Source organism: Ursus arctos, unplaced genomic scaffold (genome assembly GCF_023065955.2).
Source record: "Ursus arctos isolate Adak ecotype North America unplaced genomic scaffold, UrsArc2.0 scaffold_15, whole genome shotgun sequence".
In the NCBI taxonomy this organism is placed as follows: domain Eukaryota; kingdom Metazoa; phylum Chordata; class Mammalia; order Carnivora; family Ursidae; genus Ursus; species Ursus arctos.
In genome coordinates, this window is record NW_026622819.1 from 7,043,993 (window position 1) to 7,063,654 (window position 19,662).

The 19,662-nt window shown below is 44.7% G+C and overlaps 1 protein-coding gene across 5 annotated transcripts in view; it reads right to left on the reverse strand.

Moving 5' to 3' along the window:
* SEMA5A (semaphorin 5A) overlaps positions 1-19,662 on the reverse strand; it is a 477,069-nt gene that overhangs the window by 57,203 nt on the left and 400,204 nt on the right. For all 5 annotated transcript variants that reach the window (XM_057312155.1, XM_057312158.1, XM_057312156.1 and 2 more), the window contains one exon: positions 12,105-12,252. In XM_057312155.1, the coding sequence (XP_057168138.1) occupies positions 12,105-12,252 (148 nt within the window). The remainder of the gene's footprint in view (positions 1-12,104; positions 12,253-19,662) is intronic.

A 19,662-nucleotide genomic window follows, 5' to 3' on the forward strand; every position in this document is an offset into this window, starting at 1 on the left:
CTTCCTTACTTAATTACAAGTTGCTTTGAAAATTACTATGTATGTGAATTGTTTTAACAACCAAAATTATACATGTTTAATAATTCCACTGAGGGCGCTCAGATGAAATAATAAAAAAATGGGAAATGCAACTCTTAAGCAAAACACAAATTAAAACATATTGTTGATATAATTAAACATGTATGTTATTTCTCCAAAAGGAAGACCTGCCTGCCGGGAGCCAAACCAAATGACAAGGATAGTGGGATCGGAACTCGTGTTAGAATCCTCTGACTGCATTTGTGTATGTGTGAACTAGTCCTACAACATGCCCCGTCCTTGTGAGTGAACGCGGGTATCGACAGCACCCATGAGCAAGAGTGAGACAATGAGGTAATAGTGCAGAGACCATTTCAGGGTGAGCTTCACAAGGGAAGCCCAATTCCAAAGTTCTGAGCAGGGATCATGGGTCCCTTATTCCCCCTGCTGTCCCCAGAGCCCATCACGGGGTAGGAGCTTAATAGTCTTTCAATCACTAGGAATGAAACTGGGGGGAAAACATCAAGATGCCTAGAGTCCAGTCACATCAGTGTGAGTTCGGACAAACCTCCATTAAGGCCGTGACGTGTGCAGGGCTTTGCCAAACTGGGTAAACCGGATGAAGATCACACACAAGTACAATCAATTCAGTAAATGACAAAAGTCTTTGATCGAAGGAATTTCTCTCCCGGTTTTTGTTGGCTTGCTTATTTACTGGATTTTAGAGTGTTTTGGAAATGAGGCCTCTGAGGCAGTATGTCCGCCACTGTAACTGTGACCTCTGATGGGTCAGATCCCCACCCTGCCCCAGTTCTTTCATAAGTTGGTGGAGTAGACCCACAGGCCTCAGACAGGGATGGCGGGACACGCGGAATGTTCTTCTCATGCACCCTTCCCACAGCCCCAGCCTGTGCAGGGAGGTGTGCACTGAAATACAAGTTAGCAAAAGTGGAGGGTACCTGGAAGGACCCAAAAATGCAGAAAATGCCAGAGCCCATCCTTGATGCTACAAACTGCACATCAGGCTGGAAGGTCCTCGTCTCCAAATGAGACAGCATCACAGCCCATCATTTAAAGGCCAATCTGGCTGGACAAGGCAGTTGCTTTTTAAAAACTCTGTGCAAGCAATGCTTGCTCATACTCCAAGAGAACATTCTCTTTAACTGCAGAGCAAACGCCTGATGCACCCAGAAGCAGACAAGGTGAGCTATGGAAATTGAGCACATGTAAAGACACTAAACTGACTAAGCGACCCCAGAAGGCTTCTCTCTGGATAATCCATGATTAGTCCAAAAGTGTCAGCAGGGCTGCCGTCAAAGACTGAAGATGTGTTCGGAAAAGGATACTCGCTGACTGTTTTCAAGGAACTTCTACTAAGGCTAACATTTAGAAAGTCACATTTAATTACATGTTTTGTTTCAGTTAAAGATCTGGCATCATTTGCAAGAGACCTGGGTTTCCTACAGCTGAGAATCTGTGATGCCTTCCGAAGTCAGTTGTTCTGTGTGTATTCACTCACAGGCCTAGAAAGATTTTTAGACTCATGGCCGTTTAGTGGAAATTCTTATAACTGAGAACACCTACTCAGTTACTGTGTTTCCATAAGTAAATTATAGATGTTTTAATGTCAGGTATTGGAAAATCTTTATCATGGAATTTATTGGTAAACTGCAAAGAAATAAAAATCTGTGTGTTTGTCTCACCTAAGTCACTTCTACAGCAAGAAACCTCTCTTCAAGAAGCTTCTCCTTTCAATTAACTTTGCAATCACCGCATTTGAATTATTATAGGTAGCAACAAACCTGATTTTTTATAAAGTCAAAGAAATCTGTTCCACAGACTCTTCCAACCCCATAAATAAAACATTTTTGTGAAATACTCCAGATCTCCATACCAACTGCAATTTCTAGAGATTGTAGATAATAATTCATATGTCCTAGAGGCAGACTTTTGATAGATTAATTCCTACCATCCATCATTTTTCTTTTCTCCCCATCTGTGTCGTGCCCCATTCTTAAACTTGATCACTGAACTCGCAGGGCTACATTTCAGCAAGCTTACACTTCTGTGGCCAACCAAGCATGCCACCTGATTTTGTGTACTGATACTAACTTCTTCAAAATGCTCAACTCTCTCCTAACAAAATATGGCATTTTTACTCTGACTCTCTTTCACATTTGCAAGCCCTTCACTGAGATAGTTCATAACAAAAGAAAGCAATTTTTGCATTCCCATGCTAATGAAGGTGTCATATCAAGTTTCAGCTAGGGAAATCAATCCCCTCTCTGTGCAAGAATATTTGGAAATACAAGGGAATGCATTTTACAAGCACAGTGCAACAGAAGAGTTCATGCTGCGACCTTTCATGAAGGTCAAGGTCATTTGTGGAGCTGCTGTGGGGCTCCTGTGGATCACAGGAAAATTTTAGACCACCTGCAACAAATACAACGATCAAGAAAGAGCATGCCTTCTAATATGAGTGGTGAAGTGGTTTTAAGAGGCAGCTTCCAGAAACAGGGCAGGAGAGAGAAAGCTGGGGAGGGGGGTGACCATCCCACTCCCCATCCTTGAGGAGCTGGGATTTTAGGGGATTCAGAGGAGGAGGAGAGGCGAGAACAGGCATAGAGGAGAGGTGAGAACAGGCATAAAGTTAAGATGGTTTTGACTCAAACCAACTAAAGTCATGGGGAACTTGGATCTCACAGCGCAGACAGTCCCTAGCAAAGGGGCGACCCAGGCAGACAGGTGCCTCTCTCTGCCTCTCTCCTGTGCTAGTGTCTTCCTTCGGCCCCAACCTGGTGACCCCCTCAGGCTGTCAGCAGCTGGAGAGCAACCTTCCAGCCTCACTTGCTGACACACCAGTATCCAGAGGAGAAAAGGAAACCTTTCCTGGATCTCGTATTGACGGAACACAGAGACCTTTCCCGGGACCCCCTACCAGCTGTTCCCAAGGGAAGAACCGGTCCACATGATGAGAACCACTGAGCTAGATAAAAATGTCTGATGGAAGAAAAGTGCATCTGCCTAGTAATAAGCATCTACAGCCATCTGATGGCTGGCGAGCTCAGGAGTCCACGGGACCCTAGAAGGCAGGGCTGAGCTCCAGTTACTGGACTTCGGAATTCCCGTGCTCACTAGCACGTGGTAGCATGCTCAGGATTTGGTTTCACAAAGCCAGGTGTAGCAAGTGCTTTTGGGGCCCCATGTTGAGCCCCCGCCCCATGATCCCCGCTGCAGGCACGGTGGTGGTCGTTGTGTGCCAGTCTCATCCCCCAGCGGCTCAGGTCTCACTCCTTGTGACTTTCCCATTAGGGTCTTCTCTGAGGGCCCCAGGAACTATGCAGCCAGGAGCATCCCCCAAATAAGGGGAGCCCACAAGGCCCGAGTCTTATGACAGCCATTCCACAGGCTTCTCAGCCATCCTGGAGGGTATCTGCCCTGTTGTCCACAGCAGTAGCCTTGGAAACCAACCCTAATATGGGCTTTTTCTTCTTCCCTGCCTTGCTCCCCTCATCTGTCTCATCACCTGCTGTAGCTTCAGCTCCACGATAAACCATGTGATCATGCTCTATTTTAAATGGAGTTCAAGCTAAGATGTGAGTCTTGCCTGTCTCAGTTCCTACACCTCCATGAAGTAGAACTCAGTCCAAAATGATGGGTGGCAATTGTCCCATATGTTTCAGAGGCTTTTAAGAACTATCGTTTTCATGTACTCAGCCCCGGGCTAAGGTGGCCCCACAGTCCCACGTACAGCACCCAGGCTGTGCACTGTCCTTCTATAGGGATACTACTCACATTTAGATGATCTTCAACACCTCTTAGATTTATGCAGTACACAACCTGCACAACTGCATATAGTGGCTTTGGAGGATAGGTATTGGCAGGTGCCCCTCCCAGAGCATCTGGATATCTAGGCCTCCCCCAGGAATCTTCTAGTCCCCCTGGCTCTTCAATTACCAAGCCACCAAGGGTCATCTGATGTTCTCAGTAAGTGATAACTGTTTGCCTCTTTTCAGCTTTTAGCTGGAATGATTCACTTTATCAAATCTGCTGTGGATCATAGCCAGTTGGGCAAAACAGATTTCCATAAGCACATTTGTGTTTATTGTAACATCAGGAGAACTGCAGCCTTTTAAACTTTATCCTTTGAAATTATTTTCCAAATTATCAGATAAGGCTACCGAATGTAGCTGGAAACACCCAGGCCATGAGTACAAATGCCTGGCCTGGAGTTTGGCCGCCCCTCATGTGAGCTGGGCTGTCACATCTCTTCGTGTCATGTTTCCACACTTATAAAATGGTTATTCTAATAATAATGCCACATCCCTGGTTCACTGGCAGGAATAAATAATAAAATCCATTAGAACTTTTTCAAACAATACTTGGCCCACAAAAATTATAACGGTGATGATGAAAAATACTACTTTTCTCTGTAGAAGTTCTATATGTTTTCAATTGAGTTAGAATCAAGAATTTGATTTTATCTAATTTCACCTATTACATTTTAAGAAAATTGGGGTTTTTAGGACTATAAATTGGTATTTTCATAAACAATGCACAAAACTAGTTGTATCTAAACTGATTGTATCTTGTAGAAGAGCCAACTGGCTCATTAAAGTAAGTAAAGCTTCCAGACTGTTCCGTAAGCAGCCCACGCAGGGAACCCAGGGGACAAGCCAGCGCCTGCTATGACTTTCGGGGCACGGAGGAGGTACCGGCTGCCCATCTGAATCGAAGCAGGTGCCAATGCAAGGAGGCTGACATTCTCCTGCAGGTGGTTTAGCACCAAGAAAGAAATGGGGCGCTACAGATCATTGTATTAATCTGGGAGGAAAGGAAATGAGTCTTTCTGCTAAGTGTCTTTGAATCTACGTAGTTTTGTGGGTGGGGGAAGATTAGCTTCTGCCGGTTAATCTCGCAGCTCTTGCCCCAGTATTTTCCGAGGAGGCCACAGCATCAGACCCTTCCAGCACCTAGTGCTGAACAGACCTAGAGCGGGGTCTTGCTCAGCCAGCGGCAGGGCTCCAGATGCCAAAATCGGGACCCTGGTTTTCCCATTTGGAAAATCAGGGATGCATGAGATGGCATTTTTCAAAATTTTGCAAGTGCCAATGTGCTACACAAAACAGGTATTTTGTGATAGTGCTGTTATTTTCATCTGTAACAACCTATTTAAACTTCCTGGTGCCTGGGTGGCTCAGTCGGTGAAGCGTCTGCCTTCAGCTCAGGTCATGATCCAGGGTCCTGGGAATGAGTCCTGCATTGGGCTCCCTGCTCAGCAAAGAGTCTGCTCCTCCCTCTACCCTTCCCCCCCACTCATGATCCTCTCTCTCTCTCTCTCTCTGTCTCCCCCTCTGTCTCAAATAAATAAAATCTTTAAAAAATAAATAAATAAACTTCCAATTGCCAGGTTTTGCTTGCTCCTAAATTTATCTATAGTGCCATTATTTGACCCAAACAATTTTCAGTATGTTCTGTCAACTCTGATTAACCTTCACAGAATCCCTTTGACAGGGTATATTGATCTTATTGTCTTTTTTCTTGACCTTTCAGGGTCTTCTGTAAGCTGCCTCTTTTGTTTCTAGGAAACGGATACTCTCCTATGCTTCCTGTTGAGAGCACAGATCACAGTGTTTGGTCAACTGTTTTACACTTTGTGTGACATTTCGGTAATAAATACAGTCCTGGCAGCACGACGTCTGTTCCCGTCTTTGAATTATCCCTGTTGTATCTGACCCCGTCTTTAGCTCTATTCTTTCACACATACGCTGAAACCTTTGAGGAAATCTGAGTTACATTAATATGGGAAGCAATTCTATTTATAAAACATAACATCGATATGTCTTTCTTCCTTTCTCGTGTTGTAAATTTCAGCCAAAACATAGAATTAAGACTTGTGTTCTGCATTTATCTTCAGTTAATTTCCATGGTCACGAGAATCTCCGACTGGTGTGCTCATGGTTGGCCGAAAGAACACGATCACAGTCTTCTGAAAATCAAGGGCGCTAACGGACGGAGAAGTATACAGAAGGACAAAAGCCTCTCTTTCTTTTAAGATAAACTTTGTACTCAATAAAAGGAAAGAAAAATAAAGTCCTGTCATTTATTACTGAACATCCAGCAAAGAAATTAGGCAAACAGAGTCAGGTCATTTAGTTCAATGTGTGCCAGTGAGCCAGTACTCACAATGCTGGCCCAGTCACCCACCAGCCATTTGCTACTGGACAGGTTTATCAATCTTTGTCAAGTTGAGTTTTCCATCTCCAAGTGAGGTACTAATGAAAACTGCCTAGCAGGAATACAGAGAGAACAAATATAACAAATTTTCATTGCTTAGTGTAGTTTACGGTATGCAGTAGGTGCTCAAAGTTCCTTATTTTATTACATAACACAGAATGCCAGACTATCATAACACGCCTAAATAACAACTCCAGTGTGCCTCGTTATAATTTCATTTCAGTATTTCATCAGACATTATGCAGTCAGCTAGGATTTATAAGGACTTAACAATTATCACTATGGTTACAAGGGATTATCACTATGGTTACAAGGGATTATCCAGAAAAGGTTAAAAATGAAACAAAAATAGGCTAAAGATCATTAACCCCAAAACAGCTATTCTAAAGTGATCTAGCTAACAATTTTAAATTAAGTAATTATCACTTTGAATTGTCAGGGCACTGATGTGATGTATGCTCAAATCTGGGCAACAAAACTCCCACAGGCACTGTCTCCCCTCAGCTTATTTCTCACGCGTGGAATGGGAGGGAGAGGGGACCATAATGGTGACAGCTTCTCCCGGGGGCCTCGCTTCTCCGAAGACAGGCTCAGTACCCTCGGGCAGGTTACCTACCTGGGCTGTCTCACTTCCCTCATCCATAAACATTAGTATAAAGTCACACTCACAGAGCTGTTGTCAGAGAACCAAAGACAGACAGAATGCACCTGGCTCTTGGTGGCTATGCATTAAACATCTTCATTTCTCCTGATTTTTCTCCTCCACCATCCAGGGTTACTGTGAGCATTCTGTCATGTAACACGAGACTTCAATCTATCAAAACATGACTAAATAGTAACTCCAGTATGTTTAATTACAATTTCACTTCAATAATTCATTTCATGTTACCCAGTCAGGATTTGTAAGACTTGATATAATGATTATCACTGTGGTTACTAGATAGTACCAAAACAGGTTAGAAATGAAAGAACCAGGACACCTGGGTGGCCCAGTCTGTTAAGCACTAGACTCTTGATTTCTGCTCAGGTCATGATCTCAGGGTCCTGAGACTGACGCCACGTGGGGCTCCCTACTCAGTGGGGAGTCTGCTTCTCCCTCTCCCTCTCCTGCTCCCCCACATGCTCTCTTGCTCATGTGCTCCCTCTTTCTCAAATAAATAAAATATTTAAAAAATAACATTATATTTAATGTAAATTATCAATAACCTTCATCTATTAGTACCTAATATTGATATAAATATCTGTATATAAAAATATACAGAGATATGAAATATAACATATAAAATGGTAGCTGTTGATGCTATTATATTACTCAAGACCAGAACATTTTCCCCCAGAAACTGTTCATGGATGCCATAATGGTGGTGATGATAATTTCTATTTTATGAATGCCCGTGTTAGATTTGCCACTGGGCGAGACTACGTGTAACCACCCGAACTGCTGGGTGTCCATGCCTCCTGTTTCAGTCAGGGACATGGACGGGACATGTACAACAGCATCTGCAGTGTTCTGGTGACTCCACCTCTCTCCACCCCGCCCCACGCCCTCACTGCTGTGAGGTCACGTGTGTGCGGGGATGTCGTGGAGGAGCAGGGAGGTCCGGAGAAGCCCAGACTGCCCTGTGGCTCTAGAGAAGCTTACTTGGAAGTGGAGAGGAAACATCTGTCCCTTAAGTGTCCTGATGAGTCATCAAGAGTCTCATTATAGACTCAGCCAAGGGCTCAGGCCCTAGGGAAGGACAGTTGCTGGAAGTGGCCACTAGGTGCCCTGGATACATGGGCCCCCAAGTCCAGAGAAGAGATACCAGGATCACAGACTCGGCAATGTCAGGGCCCTGGGAGCCTGAACACCAGATGGCTCTGCCTCGAACTGCTCCGAGGCAGGCAGAGGTCCAGGCCCGTGGCAGGCCCCCGGTTCACACAATCAGGTGCTGCACAAGAGCCAGGTCTCCACTCTGTGTCAGTCAGCTCCCCAAACAACCCGAGGTCCTACAGCCACCAAGCCTTCAACCTCCGGAACGTTCCCCCCGAACTTTATTTTTTTATTATTTCACTCTATCTTATTTTGCTGCAGTAAGAACATTTAACATGAAGTCTACCCCCCAAATTTTAAGTGTACGATACTGAAGGTACAATGTTGTACAAGCGGACCTCTAGAACTTGCTCATCTCGCTTCACTGAAACTTTGTGCTCATTGATCAGAAACTCCCCATTTCCCTCTCCCCTAATCCCTGGGGGACTCCTTGATTCCACCACCATTCCCTTCTCTGAGTCTATGGATTTGAGTATTTTAGATACCTCATGTGTCATCATGCAGTACTTGTCTTTCTGTGACTGCCCAAGTTCACGTAGCATGACGTCCTCCAGACTCATCTGCGCGATCTCCTGCTTGTAAGTGCTGAATAGTATTCGATTGTTTGTACACACCACATTTTCTTTATCCACTCATCAGTCAATGGACATTTAGACTGTTGCCACACGTGGCTCTTGTGAATAGTGCTGCCTGAACACAGGAGTGCAGATATCTCTTCACGATCCTGATTTCGGTTCTTTTGGATGTGGAGGGATTGGAACCCTGGCACCTTATTGATGGGATGCAAAATGGTGTACCTGCTACGGAAAACAGTATCGAAGTTCCTCAAAAACTTAAAAATGGAACTACCATGTGATCCAGCAAGCCCATTTCTACATGTTTATTCAAAAGAACTGAAAATTAAGATTTTGAAGAAGTGTCAACATCTGGAATTTTAAGAGCCGGGTTTCAAGGAAAAAGATCATAGCTGTCAAAGAGGGCCCTTAACTTGTCTGAACTCAACTTCTTACTGAGATTTACATAAAGGCTTGGAGATTTATTCAAAGACAAGAACATACGAATTTCACAGGTGACACTTGGGAAATCTTTCCATAGTATTTCAATTTTAACATGGTGCAGCAAGAATAGAGTCTCGTCTTTTATATCTTGTTCATACTTGAACTTGAAATCAACTTTTCCTATAAACTGTTATAGTCCTCAGGAAATTCGAGGTCTTATCATTTCCACAGACATGTCTTTCACTGTGTAAATAGCATTTCATTAGCATACTGTCCTTTTCAGTAAGCTTGAACTTGGTAAAGCAGCTGGAGCCCAGGAATAACAAACAGATACAAGGGTGAGAAGGAAAGTGCCAGAACCTCACAGACATTACCACCTTTGATACGCACAGTTGCCCTGTGGGGGGGAAGGGACTGCTGTCCCCTTCCTGGAGGAGAAGACTGATTCGGAAATGGCACCTGACTGGTCATCCATATAGATAATGGCAAGTGGATGGACAATCAACTTCAAGACTCCAAAACCAAAATGTTAGCTATGCTTAACAGCTATTATCCTACAGATGACCTCCATAAAAAACGAACCTACTTTGTGGCTCAAGATTTATAAACTGTAGCAAGAATCTGACGATCAGCATCTTTCTTTAAATAATGATCATTTTAAAATAAACTTAGGGATCTAACTGATGGGATACACTTTCTCGGCAATTCAACAAAGCCAAGCCCCTCCTTCATCCTGCTTCTGTTGCTCAGTTGGCTTTAGTGCCTTCGAAGAGACAGGAACTGTAAGTGGGAAAAGCCACAGGAAAAAAATAATAACTGTGTTTCTATCATAAAAGAGCGGACTGCTCAGGATCCTGGGTGGCTCAGTCAGTTAAGTGTCTGTCTTTGGCTCAGGTCATGATCTCAGGGTCCTGGGATCGAGCCCCAAGTTGGGCTCTCTGCTTGGCAGGGAATCTGCTTCTCCCTCTTACTCTCCCTCTGTGCTCAGAGGAATAAAATCTTTAAAGAAAAAAAGCAGACTGTTCCACTGTACCACAGTGATACCTTCTTGGAAGTACATGTCCAAGAAGCAAAAACAACTCCCCCCCCCCCACCAAACAACCCCTCTAAAATATCTAAGAACTGACAGTTAGGCTCATTGGAGACAGGCATGACATTTTTCTGGATTTGAAAATTGATGTTATATTTGTTTCACAAGCCATAGTTTTGTAAATTTGGACACAAAGTAATAAACACGTTAACACTTTAAGAAGACATTCAGTTTTTACGTTTATAATCAGATGTATCTCACACACACATGCACACACGTGTGCGCACACACACACACACACACACACACACACACACACATTCTAGTGACCACATAGGAGATTTGGTACACTTTCCTTCATACAGTTCTTTCTTTCATTAAACTGTTTATAAATATAATTATTGAAGTCAATTTGTAGTAAGAAAATGAATGACCTGAAATGTTTTCTGAGTTCTTGGTACTGAAAAGTTTTAGAAACTAAAGCGCAAGATGGACTCAGGTCATCCATCCCTGCGGATTCCCAGCTGATGAGACAAACCCTGATATGTGAGTGGGGATCCTGGTCTCCGTTGCTGAGCCACCAGAAGCAGGAAATGATGTATTTCAGTAAAGAATACAGCTACCCCATTTGAACTGTTTTCCTAGAGCAACTGAGTGTTCACGGATTTGCCTTGCACATTTTAATAAGTAATTTTAAGTTTCAGCATCTGAAATATCAATAAATACACCATTCTAAACTGGCGCTAAGATTCTTCATGGCCAAAACTGAGTTCAGGCCAACCAGGAAAGAAGTGCTGCTATAACCAATAAGAGCTTCTTTTAAGGCTATGGCAATATCTGCCAGGGGGAAGGGGAAGCAATCTAACTGCAAATCCCAGTAACAGAAATCTCCTTGGGTTGGGCATATCTGATAAAAATGCCCATGCCCTCTTCCTCCCTCTGAATCTCCCAAGGCTCTCTGGAGTATGTGGTTTTTGCATGTCATGAAAACAAGATTTACTGCAGCACAAAAACATTGCTCAGCCTCACGGACCAAGGTTATGAAAGCAACGCAAAGAACGACTGGAAAGATCAGCGAGGAAGGATGCCAAGCCAGACCTTCCCGTGCGGAACGTCTCCCCCAGCACACGTCCGCCCACCGCGAGCACTCTGCGGTGCCAGCGCCGGGGATGCTGAACGAGGCGGAAGCCAGCGGCCTTCAGCACTCGGTCATTCTTACAGGTGGCACAGGAAGACTAACAACGGGCCTTTGGAAAGGTGTTTGCACAAGTGGAAATTTATTTAAGGATTTAGAGTGTTAAAGGAAATATGACCTGCTAAGGTAGAAGAAAAACAAAACTATAAGTTGTCTTTGATTCCCTCTGAATGGGCCCCAGTGTGCTCCCACAACAGCTCCGCGACGTTTTCCAATCCTCAGAGTGTCTCACATTCGTTCTGCATTCTATACCTTAGTGAGGTTCGGTGTGAAGACCTTAGACCATTTTCCCAAACCAAATACAGTGACCAGAGGTAAGCAGATTGAAGCTTTTGTCAGAGCTCAGAAATCAGAACTGAGAAACTCCGGGGGCAATTTATCCCAGACGTGAATATTTAATTCAAGAAGCCTTCAAGCTACTATGAATTTCCAGTATTTGCTCCAAATACTCTCATTAACTACAGAAACTTACATGATTTACAGCACATAATTCATGCAGAGCATTTTGCGCCTGGGGATGTCATGTTTACAGAGCATTTCATGTTTGCAGAGCATCTAGTGCCTGTTGAAAATCTAATGTTTGCAGAATATCTGGTATGTGAGAGCATGTAGTATCTGTAGAGCATCTACTGTGTACAGAACATCAGTGTCCAGACATGTCATGTTTACAGAGCACGTAGTGTTTGCAGAACACCTAGTAGTGTTTGCAGAGCATCTAACACAGTGTATCAAGTGTGTGCAGAGCACCCAGTGTGTGCTGACTCAGGACGCCCAGCCTCTAGGTTGTGGGCTAGAAACGAGGGTCGTACTCACCACATTACAGCCCACACAGTCAGGTCCATTCTCGCAGGTCCTGCGGCGGGCTTGAATGCCACCCCCACACTGGGCTGTGCACCGTTCCCAAGGACCCCAGCCTGTCCAGAACATGTGCGGGGGGCACAGCAAATGCTCATTGCAGTATCTGTGATGGGGAAACCAAGAGGAAAAGGAAACTGTTCAGGGCAACATGAAGCCACAGACCTTTCCACGGTCCATCCCTGCATCGATGTTGAATACATGGGCATGCTCCGCGTGGAGGGACTCTGTGTGTGCCGAGTGGTGGCACGGTTAAGGGGGCAGATGTGGTGCTGGCCATGCTGTGAGGGCACAGACAATGGGATGCACGGGACACAATGAAGAAAATGCTAAACTCACAATGCAGGATGGAGCTTCCTGTGCAGCCAATTGGAGGAGAAACAAACAAAACAAAACCCTTCAAGTAGACACCCAAACATGAGAACATATAGAGAATATCTAGGTAGGGCATTTATCTTCTAAACATAACACTGAGAGAAAAAACAGGTTACGGACACAAAGTCAGCAAAAGTGTATTCGGAATTCATTTCTCATTCTTGAATCAAATAAGGCTCATAATCCTGTTAATATAAATTAAAGAAAAGTTAAAGCCTGATTTTAGCAGGAAGCCGGATGCCATAACTCCTTAGGCTACTGTATTTTTAAATTTATTTGTAGACTCTCAAAATGATGTCAAACACCCTTAATTTAAAAGACCACCAGTTATTCCAGAAAAGTTGAATAACTAGTGAAAAACACTGGTTCTATTCATACACTCCGTACCTCTAACTATACATTCATATTGTCAACGACCAGCCGGCTATGCAAGACCTTCTCCAGCCTTAGATGAGTCAGGTTTCTCCTCAGCCTTTAACACTGCAAGTGAAATGAAGCCAGACGAGAGAAACAAATGAACAAACAAACCCAAACAAGAAGGAACCAGCCTGGTGTGCTATAGGGTACTGCTTCTAGGAAGGAAGAGATTGCTCTGCCCATAAGCAGACTTCGTGAGACATACACGGCAATTGAAAGGACTATTCAAGATCAGTTCTCCGTCTTCTAAACAGAAATTTAGCTGCTAGAGGACGGTAGCATGCAAGACTTTTTCTGACATCTCTCCCCCAGTCCATCTGGATTCAGACACAAGGCAGAGACGCTTATCTGCGAGGCTAAGTCAGTCACCTGTAATGTCATGGCTATTAATAAATGCTAAAGCCTGCAGGGCACTATGCAAAGGGCATGACAAAGAGCGTTTCCATATGACAGGTGTTTACAGCCTAAGATGAATACAGGGAAATGGACACAAGCCCAGAACAGAAAATACTATCTTAATGAGTAGAAAGTAAGGACACATGGTAGTTGGTTTCCAGAAACCAGGACAAGTCATTTGGAGAGTGCAGTTTCCAGAGGGCAAATGCTGATAAGATTCATGTGTTTTTCCACCAAACCAGGAAAACTCTGTGGAGAATGTGAAGGCTTCAGAGGCAGGAACAGATGAAAAGTCAGAGCCAGGCCACGCCGAGGCGAGTCCACAGGATGAGGCAAAGTGAGCAATGGCCGCCATTGTGGAAAAGAACAGAATATAGAAATGGGGAGAGTGAAATTAGAAAGGTGACCAGGGAGGAGAAAACAGAAGAAGGTGATGGGAAGTAGCATCACCTACCTTTATGAGGAGGGAAGAAGAGTTTGAAATTTACTTACAAGGAATCAAGAAAGTCCCACAGAGCTCGAGAGATGAAATAGCACCATCTGAGTTCAAGAGTGAAGACAAGTCTCCGGGGGTTTTTCTGCCTCATCCCATTGGTGGTCTGGAGCTCCCTGGTATTTCAGGAGCTCTCCATGCACACATGTGAGGTCCAGTCTCCAAAGAGCCCACCAGCAGGAAGAGCAGAGGGAGCAAATGCCAACCAGGAGAGAACTGATTGCAACAGTGCAAGGGAGAGATGTTCCAAGCTGGACAAACAAGATGGTAGTGGAAAGAGGAGGAAAAGGGACACGCTTGGGCTTGGCAGAGCAGGGCGAAGGTGTGGCAACTGTGAGAGTGCAGAGAAAAACAAAGAGATGGACAGTAGCGTCACATGTCAGCCTCTCATTCGTGGGAACATGGGAGGCACGCGTCCTTCTGGGGAGAGAGAGCTGGAATGTCATGACAGAGACGCCTCCAAAGGCAAGAACCACTAAGGCGCATGGTTTAGTTTCTCTAAATGGTCACATAGAAGAGGAGTCAATGGAACTGAATAGTTCTCTCTTTCATCTTCTTAATTTTTAAGAAAGAAAAGCAATAGGTTTTCCTCTTCCAGACTCATACACAGCCTCCCAGCGCTCTGACTCTCAGAGTTCAGGGCCATGGACACAATTACGTGTAGGGGAGAAGGGGAAGGAATTTTCTAATTAAGAGAGTGTGGCCTCTAGGGAGGAGAGCCAAAACAAAACTGAGGAGACAACAGATGAAAAGAACTGGACCTCAGGAAGCATGTGCAAACACACGGAATTCCAAGAAGGAAAACATCCTGACTACCCAGGGATTACTAACACATGTGTTGGGGCACAGTGTCCAAGAGGAAGTTGCCATTCAAGTACATGTTTGGGAGAAGAGAAAACTCAGAACATCAGAACTCGCAGCATTTGATTTGAAATATCCATGGGTACCTTCTCTCACTGTAGACAGACCAAGAAGTAGAAGGCCACCTCCCGTTTCCAATCCGATTCACTGACATTTAAAAGGTATAGACGACCAGGACTCCTTACCCTCATTTTAGCTTTCAGAAACAAAAACCAGCAATAAAAGAACAGGGAGGGCAAAGGAAAATCTTGCTAAAGATGCTTATAAAATACTTGACTTTTAATAAAAAGCACAGCGAGGAGCTACCATGTTCCCATAGCAAAATACATCATAGCACACAAGTGCTTTCCTATTTGCCTATGGCAGGCCACTTCTGAAAACACTCATGTCAGTATAGCTGAATGTCCTGCAGGAGAGCCTGACAACTGCGTGTAGCATAGAACTTGCGAGCAGCGTCAATAACTTGATATATTTGGCTGCATTTTAAAGTTGTCCACCACTTGCCTTCCATTTTTCTCTCTTTCTCTTGTTACAGCAGTCCTGGGAAAACAGCTACACCAAGACATGTGACTATGTCACCCTCTGCAAGGCAGGTCAGAAGGGAAGTAGAAATCGCTAGACTAGCCAGCTCTGCCCCTTCATGTCTAGGTCTTCACTCACAAATCCACCCAGGAGAGTCTGCTCAGAAGCAAATTCCTTGCAAGCCCCAAACACGGGGTTCCCTGCAGTTTCATGGAAGCAGGGTCCCTCTGACCCCCTTGCTCCGCCACCCCTACCAACACGTGCTCCCGACAGAGATCCTCTTGTTAAACTACCCAACTGAATCTCCAGCAACTTTCCTGGTCGCAGACAACAACAGGGATCAGAAGTTAGTTACCTTGGCGACTCTGCTTGTTCAAGGATTTTTATTTATTTATCAATAAAATATCTACATGGACCAGCCAGTGGGTCTTCATTTCTCTAGTTCTCCACACATAGCTAGCTTTTGCCACATAACAGCTGAACACTGCTGAAGCTTTATGGGCTCTCCTGGATCTCTAGTATCTTAAAGCACTGAGAGTCACAGATGTATTTTGTGATGCATTAAAAATTAAGATTTTAATTTTGCCCATGACTGCTCATTCTCATTTTGCATTTAAAAGTGAATTAATAACCCAGCAATATTTCTCCATAAATTATCAATTTTTCCACAAACCTCATCTCTGTAAAAAGAACTGCCTTTCATAAGCCCATGTGGACTAGATTCTCGACCCTGTATCATGTCTGGTCATATCTCTTCTTGCTACACGCTGCATTCTCCTCTGGTTTGGTCCGTGCTAGTTTCTCACTGCAGCCCCTGCCAATCCTGAACCAGTCAGGACCCCGTCAGAGCCATCTTCTCCTGGCTTGGCTCAAGCCACTGTCCCTTTCCTGGTCCATACTGAAATAATCAAATCTCTGTGGTACCAGGGAAACTGTACATACACTGAGTTCCCCCTACTATTAACCTTTACCTCAGGAGAGAGCTAAGAGAATCCATTAGGGGAGAGGAATGACATGTAAAGGAGCAGCACTTTGGCTTGCTAAAAACACACTCCATGGAGACAGAGAAAAATATAAAAAATCATATGATAAAAAATAATCAAATAATAAAAATCACATAAATAAGCCCCCATTTGGTTCCTGGGACTCTTAATTTTGATAATGCAGTGGGGGCAGACTCTAATGTGGTCCCTATGCTCCCACCTCCTGGAAGTCACACCTTGTGTGATCTCCTCCCACTCAGTGTGTCTGGTGGGGGGTGGGGAGGATCTTTGACTTTCTCCTAACGGAATATGGCAAAAATGACAGGATATCACTTCTATGATTAGACCTACATAAGACTGCAATACGCTTTTTTTCAAGAAAACTCTCCCATCCCCTGCGCCACTGCTTTGAAGAATGAAGCAGTCAGACTGAATGCCCTGGGTGGCGAGGGACCAAGGGAGCTCTGGCTCATAGACTCAGTCTGACAGCATCCGATGAACTGAACGCTGCCGACAAACCATAGGATTTGGGAAGCACACCTTCTCCAGTCAAGCCTCTGATGAGACCACAGCCATGGTCTACGACGTGCTGCAGCCTTGTGAGATCCCGAAGCAAAGGACGCAGGTCAACTGTGTCCAGGCTACAATCCCACAGAAACTGTGAGCCAGTATACACGAAGTCCTTTAGGCTCTGAGTCAGTGGTAACATTGTTACGTGATGACTCCTGAAACAGATTTTGCTGCCCTGACATGCAGTGCTCTGGAGAAAATACCTAAAAATGTGAGTGTGGCTTTGGGACCAGGAGATGGGTAGATGCAAGGAGAATTTTGAGGATCATGGCAGAGAGACTTTGAGGATGCTGCCGGTGAGGCTTTAGAAGGAAATAGGGTAAGAACTAAAGCTCAGGAATAAAAGCAACCCAATTAGCAAATGGGCGAAGGTTGTGAACGGACATTTCCAAAAAAGTAGACAAATGGCCAATAGGCATAGGAGAAGATGCTCAACATCATTAGTCCTTCGGGAAATGCAAATCAAAGCCACAATGAGGTAATTGCTTTACACCTACTACTATGGCAAGAAAGAACGAACGAACAAGTGTTGGCAAGGTGTGGAGGCAATGGAAGGCTCACACACTGCTGGTGGAAATGTACGATGGTGAAGCCATTGCAGAGAACGGTGTGGCAGCTCCTCAAAGAACGAAACACAGAATTACCATACGACCCAGCGAGTCCCCTTCTAGGTTTGTACACAATGGAACTGAAACAGGGACTTGAACAGGCACTCGTATGCTAGTTTTTACTGCGGCATTATTCGCAATAGCCCAAAGGTGGAAATGACCCACCTGTCAACTGATGGGCGAAGAGGTAAATACAATACGAGATAACCATACGGCTGAGTATTATTCAGCTTGGAAAGAGGAATGGAGCTCTGACACAGGGTCCAGCATGGATGAACCTTGGAAACATCATGCTATGTGAACTCAGCCAGACTCAAGGGGGCAAAGAGCATATGGTTCTACTTACGTGGACTATCTCAACTAGGCAAATTCATAGAGAAAGAACATAGGTTAGAAGTTACCAGGGGCTGGGAGGAGGGGAAAATGGGGAGTCACTGCTTACTGTTTACAGGATTGGGGTGAGGACAAAGTGCTGGAAATAGACAGCCAATGTAATTAATGCCACTGAGCCGAACGCTTAAAAACGGCTAAAGGGCAAATTTTAGGTTAACTGTATTCTACCCCCACCAATATTCGAAAGAAAAGAGAAGCCCTGGATTGGGAACCGGGGGCAGGAAGAGCCTTGTGACACGAGGCAGAAAGCTTCCAGGCGGTCACTGCAGTTCTATGGAAAGCGGGACATGTCGGTGTGAAGTGAGTTATGTTGCCAAGGACGTTTCCAGGCAAAGCGTTGGAGCTGCTGCCCAGCGTCTTCTTGCTGCTTCTGGTACAACGCATGAGGAGAGAAAAAAAAAATTGCAGGATGGAATAACAAACAGGAGGGACATGGATGGACTAATTTTGGAAATTCTGAGTCTCTCCTGATGGCAAATATGCTACAATGAATAAATAGCTTATGAGCGCTGTGAGGAATGGTTGGCGGAGAGGAAAAAGCCGAAGGTGCGAGGGCACAACAGAGGAGTTTCAGTTACACAGAGGGTCTCCCAGGAGGCCGGGAGCAAGGGTGTGCCTCACAGATGGTCTCCATCACAAGCCGGCCAGAGGGTGTGGTCCCCCAGCCCTCAGGGGGATCCCCGGCTAGAGAAGTGCTATCTCAAAAAAGATCTGTGGGTGTGGACTTGTTTACTAGAGTAAAACTCCAGGAAATTCACAGAAGACCCATAAAGTTTATTTCAGCCAAATACCAGCTTGCACTGAAATGTACGCAGACAGTACGAACAGAATGAGGCTGCGAGAATCCAGACTTCGGCTGGCAGGAAACAGGTTGATACAACTACCCAGCCGCAAGCACATGCTAACTTTCATGAAAAAGGAAAGATGATTCAGGAAGCAGAAATGAGAGCCCAGAAGGCAGAGCCAAGAACCATGCAGAATTATGCACAGGCCTTGAAACTTAATCGAGCAACTCCCAACACTTGTCTGGCTAGGTTTCAAATTTCTACGGAGCAGTGATTCCTCCATACTCTCCATTTCCCCCTCCATTTGAACAGACATGTCTGTAGCTGTTACCCTTTGCCTCTCCCACCATCATGTGCTGGGTGTTTTGGTGGCAGATACCCTGACTCTGATTTTAGAGGCTGACAGACTGAGGAATGACACCCAGAAAGCCTCACTGATATCTGAGCCTGATTTAAACATTAAGGTTCTGGAATCTGGGGAGATGATTTAATGGTATGAAACTTTCGGGGACTTTGGGAATAGGTGAAATACATTTTGCATATGGAAGGGCCACAAATGACTGGGGGACATATAATTGACTGAGGCAGATACTCCAAGGTGACCCCAACGATCCTTGCCTCCTGGTATTCACGCCCTGTGTAATGTCCCCCACTTGCGTGTAGGCAGGGTCTGTGACTTCTAACCAATACAATATGGAAAGGTGGTGCCATGTCACTTTGCATTTGCACTATATAAAGCCATAGTGCCCATCCTGGGGTGAGACTTTTTTCCTTGCTAGATTTGTGGAAGAAAGCGACTGTGCTGGGAAAGTTCATTTGGCAAGAAATGGAGGTTCTCAATTTGACGGTCCACAAGGGACTAAATGCTGACAACAACCACATGATCTTATAAGTAGGTCTTTCCCCAGTCGATGCCCAGATGAGACCACAGCTCTGGCTGAGCAGAGAACCCAGGGAAGTCATACTGACTCGTCATCCACTAAGATTGTGAAATAATAAATGTGTGTTGTTTTATGCCACAAAGTTTTGGGAACTACGGTTACACAGGAAGAGAAAACGAACACTGATAATGACACCTGCGTTTTGATAGTATTTACACAAGGTCCGTTGCTT